We start from the raw sequence: 7,061 nt of genomic DNA, 5'->3' as shown, positions 1-7,061 counted from the left end.
CAGCAGGGTAACTGCGAACTGCTGCACACGTCATTGCAGCTTCCACAAAAAGAACTCACCTTGGATTCTGTGACTCCAAACGCTGTCTGGCAACCTGAGAGCCAAGCAGATCGTGGGGCTAACCAGGTCCACTGCCAAGCACAAGGCCTCTGAAACCCAGCAGTTGGCTCTTGCATTTCGCTGGCTTGGATCCTTATGTTAAACATTACTCACAGTCATTTTAAACTTTAATGACATGCTCTACCAAAGCAAAGATCAAGATCTTTACAAAGAACTTTTTTTTTTTTTACGATGAAGTATTTATTGGCATTTCTTCTTCAGAACAGATTTTCCTACCCCAGGCCTGGAACGATGTCCCACGTGGAAATCACTCTCAATATACACTTTTTGAAATCCCAGTCATGTGTCCTGTTATCCTATCTCATGCTATGACTTGCTAATGAGGAATAATCAAAATAGATTTTCACTAATAAGATGTGAGGGCAGGCATTGCATTTTTAACATATAAAATATTTTTTGCATACAAAAACCTTCAAGTGCTCAAATATCTATAATAGAGGAATTAATACCCAAAGCTTCATCCACCCCAAGTTGCTGAACCTAGTGCATTGCTAATCAGCTGATGCAACTGTAACAAAAGATCAGCTTTATGCCAAGGGTCATCTTAATTAAAGAGCTGCAATCACAGTCTGTTACTGTCCGCGTGCTTCAGGTACGACATCATCACTTGTATGTACAAGACACTGATAGCTGCCCATCCCTTCCAACTCTGAAAAGCTGGGCACCAGCTTTTTCTATCTAGTTATGATTTGAGGGATTGAAGGCGATTCCTCCACAATGTTCCGGTGCAAATTTCCTGAGCTGTTGAGCTTGAGCCAGCCGGTAGCTTCCGGTTAAAACTTCACCTTGGTTGCCTGGTGGAGGGGAAATCCACCCCCGGTAAACCGAGGGACGGACTTCTTGGGCTCTGAGAAGATGTTGTTCATCGACATCCTGTCCTTGTTTCTATAAAGGAAAGGACATGATTAGCATTCCCACACCTTGTTCCTCTCCTGAGTCTCATGCTCTGTCATTTCCTAGGGTAAGCCACCCACTGAAAACAACGGATTAGGGCTTCTAGTTGGAAATCTCATTAGGCGTTTTCTGACAGCATATAGAATTATGGGGAGATAATTAGATATGACGTATTTGCTTTTCCCGGTGGTCCAAACCTGGACAGAGGGCCTCATTACAGTGCAGACGCTGCCTTTGGGGCTTCCTGGCTTGTCCCTTGTTTGAAAAATATTTGTTTAGTTCCAAAGATCAGTCAGGAGAGCCTTCCTCTTGGCTTAGATATAATGACTAATTAGTCAGTTATCACCTGGTCCATTTCCAAATGCTTGTGAAATGTTAGAAATATTTACTCCATGTAAAGTGTCTTTATCAAATGTGGACATCTATCATGTACAAACTCTCCTACAACTCCAGACAAGTATCAGAATGTACTAGAAAACAGTCTAAGATACAAGAAAATCTGGGGAGATTAAAAAAGATGGTATTTTGTTAAAAAAAATAAATAAAAGGAATTCTGCCTAAAACAAATCTGCAATATATTTTTCTATATGGATCCCTTTTTCACACACACACAGGCACACATACATGTATGCACACACACATATGCCCACATTCACACATGTGCATATATATATATATATATATATACACACACACACATGCATGTACACACACATGCATGTACACACACATGCACTCATATAAACACACACACACACATCTCTTTCCTGCAGAGGTAGCATACAAGTTACCTATTTTGAATTATAAAAGGTAAAAATTAAGCAAACTCTAAGACCAAAATCAAATGGGCCAACTACACCTGATTGATCTTAGGGGAATGAATATTGACTTTAGGGAAAGAGCCTGATCCTGCAAAGTACAGACCAGCATAAAAAGTGAAGACTGGAGGAATCCAGTGGAGGGATGTGGGATGGATGTGCCTTTGAGGGATGTGGGTGGATCCCATGGAGGGATGTGGAATGGATGTGGCTGGGATATGGGCGGAACTAATGGCTGGTGAAGAGTGTCTGAGACAAATGAAAGAAGCCAAAAGGCAAAAATGATCTGAGTTGCTGTTTCTCAAGGGTGTGTGTAGAGAGAGCACCCACAGCGGAGGCTCTGAATTAGTCCCTTTGGAAAGAACCTAGAGAGCACTGCGTGGTCGACTCAGCTGCTCCTGGTAGATTTGGTTTCTTCACTGTGGAAGCCCATCCTGCATACATAGGACAAAAGGCTCTTGCTCTGAGTGGACCCAGCAGAGGGCTCCTTCCTTCCCCCACCTTGGCAACTCTGTCTAGCTCCTGACTGGTGTTAGATGCGGGCAGCCCTCACTCCCCCTTCCCTGTACTTCCTTGCCTTAAATAACCTGAATTTTCCTTTCTGAAGGAACTTAGGCTTAATGCTTCTGGCTTGGTCTGAGCTGACTAATGGGAATACTGTCTCCTCTGCATTATCTGTTTAATGTATTTATAGACCACTATAATGACTCCCTGCAGCCTTCTCCTCCCAGTCTACACTGTCTCAGCACTTTTGTTCCTGCCTTTGCATATCTTCTTCAGCACCTTAATCTTTTTTGCTGTGTTCCTCTGATCTCTTCTCCCTGTCTACGACTGACTTACAGATGCCTCAACTGGAAGGAACCACCAGTAAAACCAAAGCCAGGTGCAGGGGGCTGAGAGCGAGGACAGGTGAAGACAAGCCTCAGGAGCCAGGCTAACTGACAGATACCTCGGACTCAAACAAAAAGGTTCTGTGGCTCACCACCAAGAGTGCACGGCTACCTGACACTCTAAATGCAGCTAGTGAAAGCAAGGCACAGGATTTTCAGCTTGATTTAAATTTGTTTGAACTCAAAGAGCCAAACACACACACACACACACACACACACACACGCACACTCATATATTCATGCACACACATTCACACTAAATACATGCAACTTGAACACGTTTTTTGAAAAGGGGGGTTAGGGCAAGCCAATGAGCTTACAGCCTGAGGTGAACTGGTTCTAGAAAGATGCTTAACCGTTTAACCATGCTAGCTGTTTGGAGTTGTATAAACTACGCCAGTGATCCCCAAGTGACTCTAAGGGTGTGTGGTCCCTTAGAGACAATTAGGATGACCCCGGCCATGGAGAGAAGGTATCAGAGTCTAGTTGGGCTTTTTTTCTTGAAAACTTAGCATTATGTTTTACTTAACATTACAAAATGGAGACAGCATGCATGCAGCCCGCAAATTAAAATGTTCTGAAGGTAGACTTGAAATGGATCTAAAAAGCTTTTCTCATTAAAAAAAGGGGGGGGGGAGAGGTATGTCCGTATACATTCGAGGGGGAGCAATGATTGCAAGAATCACTTATTGTTCAGAATGTGTTTTTGTTTTTGTTTTTGTTTTTTCGAGACAGGGTTTCCCTGTGTAGTCCTGGCTGTCCTGGAACTCACTTTGTAGACCAGGCTGGCCTCGAACTCAGAAATCTGCCTGCCTCTGCCTCCCAAGTGCTGGGATTAAAGGCGTGTGCCAGCATGCCCAGCTATGTGAGCTCAAAAAACTGGAAGGTCTCAGAGCTCAACACCTCCCTCACAGGAAACCAGATCTCTGATACTTTATCAGTGCAGCCTCAAGATGGCAGAGGTGATGTGGCCCTCCACCTGCTCACACAATGACCTACCTAGTTTAACCGAGTGTTTCTATTCCACGACTCCTTTACCTATGAGTCTGTCTCTCTCTGTCTCTGTCTCTCTCTCTCTCTCATTCTCTCTCTCTCCCCTCCCCTGCCCCCGTGGTTCTAAAACTTCAGTGTGACTGAAAATAACCCTCAAAGCTTCAAGTTGCCAATGCTTAGGCTGAGTCCAGCTACCAGGAAATGGGGCCTTGGAACCTGCATGTTGAATCCATCTCACTACAGACTCAAGAGAGTCAGTCACAAGACCCACATAATAAGACAGACTTCTCTAAATCACGGCAGTATTTCACTCCACCGAGGAACCGCCATCTAAATGTGGACCAGAGGAATATTCTGATCTACGAGAAGGGCAGATTTTTTTTTTTTTACTGGCAAATGAATTTGCATCCAGTTATTTTATATGCTGTTTGCTGCTAACGGATTGTGGGCAGATGCACTCAAACCATATTTCAGCGTGTCCCTGAGGTGTCCATGCAGATGAAATACCAAATATGACTTTCAGCCTGTAATGGGAGTCATTGTGGAATTAGCTGCATCAGTTTTGGCAAGACCACACCATCAGACCAAGTTTTAAACTTCCTGACTCTACTGGGCTCCTGCCCTGCTCCCTGGGAACAGGGGAACGGCAATAAAGAAGCTAAGGAAACAGTTGCTTCCCAGCATTCAGGCACCCCAAACCCACAATGTCAACCTCAGCATTTACATCTTCACATCTCTGTCTCCTGGAAGAGGAGTGGAGGCCAACGCCCCACCACAGATACTTTAGTCAGTCAACGAACATGGATGCTCAGAGTCCGTCATGTCTAAACATAGGAAATGTTCCCAATCACAGTGGTGCCACTGCATTGCGAAAGCCACAGGAAGCCCTGCCCCCTCCACAGGCCTTAACTGTGGGTACACTTCAGCCCAGGGAAGGCTGGCGATTGAGTCTCATCTGCAAACAGTTATGACCTGGCCATTGGCAAGCCATGAAGACAGTGTGTATGGCCTGGCAGCCCTGTTCAATCTGATCTATGTTCAGTCCATCAATGAGCAGGTGTTGGTGAATCCCTGATAAGTCTCTAAGAGAGGAGAAATCGATGTCAGATAAGACATGAATTTTAATGTGCTATGAACTTCTGGTTGCTTGACCCATGACTCAGTTTACCCTACTGAGATTGGCAACTCTGAGAAATTCATCAAACTTTTTTTTTTTTGACATGGGGTCTCACAGTGTTCTACTGGTTAGCTTGAAACTATGTGGACCAGGCTGGCCTTGGACTCTCAGACATCTGCCTGCCTTTGCTTCCCGAATGCTACGATTAAAGGCAAGCGTCACCAGTCCCAGCCCCTTCACATATTTTCTTACAATCAGATATCAGGCATAACGAGATTAGAACGTTGGACTGAGTCTTACTTCTGAATGAGTTCTTTGCGTTTCTGAGCCAGGTATTTCTTCTTTAAAGACATCAGTTCATTGCCAAGTCTCTCGATCTCATATTTGTACTCCTGGCTCTGTGACTCGTACATATTCAACTCCGATGACAGAACCTAACACAACACGGGAAGCAGTGTTAGTTAAGAATGCACAGGGAAATGATATCCTTTTCTGAAACATTTGTTTTAACTTGCCACCATTCATCCCAGGGGCTAAAGGTGAAGACGACTGTCCAAACCGGGTTTCAAACTACAACAGCATGCTTCCGCATGCTTCTGCATGCTCCCTCATGCTTCCTCATGCTTCCACGGGTTCAGGGCCCATCCCTGGCTATTAATCTGGCTGAGAATTGATGACTTTGTAACCAAGTGACAAACATAAGTGAAATATCATCCCGTATTAAAAGGAAAGCCAGCAGCAACATTCGAGTGGGTTCAGAAGAACCACCATTCGTCTCTGGTCATAATATGTTTCGGGGAATATTACAAATGGAGACAGAACACAGACACACCATCTAAAATATCTCTTAGCCTTTTAAAAATACATTCAAGAGAAAATACCACTGGGTAGTGTGAGTCTGAGGATTATGGTAAAAGCCCTTCTGAAAGCATCTCCCCAGTACCATTAACTAGGCTTTTGAATATATGTATGTACCATTAACTAGGCTTTTGAATATATGTATGTGTATACCAGGGTGGTTGTTCTGCTAAATGCCTATCATCCTTTTCATTCTTTGGGACTATTCCTGGGCTCTCTGTGTATCTCAGCAGTCGGATAACCTTATCTCTAAAAAGCAGTGAGCTTGTGCCTTGGAGATCTTAATGCAAAAGAGAGGCTGTAAGAAGAAGCCTGACCCCCACCTTGCTCCATGCCTGGGTTCAATGAGTGCTAAGGGATATAATCTGCACTAGAGCAAAAATTTACTCCTCCAAACAGGGCATAAAGTATGCCAGAACTAAGCTGTGCTCCCTACCAAGACCCAGGCAAGAAAGGGCAGCCAGTTGTTCTAAGGGGCACACACTTGCTGTTTTGAGGATAGTCATAAAAGCAAGATCATCATTTTGCCAGCTTGTCTGCTTCTGAACTCTTCCCGCTTAATTGTTGTGAATATGATTATGGCCATGCCGGCTGCGCCAAAGAACATGATGTTCATGTTGAAAGAAAACCTGTCTCCGTGGTTCGATTCTTAGGAACAAAGACCCTGTTTTGAGAATCCAGATAATGGCTTTGCTCTGTGGGACTTGCTCAGAATCTCCCCATCCCTCGGCTGCAAGGTGTTGCATTTTATTCGAAGCTGAAGATAAGGGTTTCCTGAGGTAAAGGATTGCTGTAACACAATGCCCCCGAGGGAGCCATTGAGGGCTGTCCAGAGCCAACTGTGGAGAAGACAAAGCAGGCACGAGCTTTTCTAATTTATACTCACCATGAGAAAACGAGAAGGAAACATATTTTTTTTGGCTTGAAATATTCAATTGTTTCAAGAAACAAAAGTAATCAAGACTGTGTGCCTTTTGCAAAATTCAAATTATGTCTCTGGGTCCTCATGTGAAATGAACACTCAAAGTAATCTGAAAATTAATGTTCTAATTAGATTGGCTGCGTGTGTCCTTTTCACCTAAAAGGACACACTATTATAATGTCTCGTTTATGAAGAGGTCAAGTCTATACTAATAGGGTGTCATCTAGTTCACTCCAAATAGAAGGTTAGGATTGTCACCCTTGTTTGGGCAGGGCAAGTGCCAGAAGTCATCTGACTGGAGGAGAATTCCGTGGACATGTGTGTGAGCAGAAAACATCTCTGGTATTCTTTTTTTTTTTAATTTTTAATATTTTTATTACATATTTTCCTCAATTACATTTCCAGTGTTATCCCAAAAGTCCCGCATAGCGCCCCCCACTTCCCTACCC

General features: G+C 43.8%; 1 protein-coding gene across 1 annotated transcript in view; it reads right to left on the bottom strand.

Moving 5' to 3' along the window:
* Nucleotides 1-287: 287 nt before the first annotated feature.
* The window catches only part of Cfap58 (cilia and flagella associated protein 58), a 97,882-nt gene continuing 91,108 nt past the window's right edge, over nt 288-7,061 (bottom strand). The window contains exons 17-18 of the mRNA XM_021151799.1: nt 5,133-5,266; nt 288-1,005 (exon numbers count right to left, since the gene is read on the bottom strand). Of these exons, the coding sequence (XP_021007458.1) occupies nt 894-1,005; nt 5,133-5,266 (246 nt within the window). The 3' untranslated portion in view covers nt 288-893. The remainder of the gene's footprint in view (nt 1,006-5,132; nt 5,267-7,061) is intronic.

Source organism: Mus caroli, chromosome 19 (genome assembly GCF_900094665.2).
Source record: "Mus caroli chromosome 19, CAROLI_EIJ_v1.1, whole genome shotgun sequence".
NCBI classification, from domain to species: Eukaryota; Metazoa; Chordata; class Mammalia; order Rodentia; family Muridae; genus Mus; species Mus caroli.
Note: the sequence above shows the minus strand (reverse complement) of the source record. Positions and strands in the feature narration are given on the sequence as shown.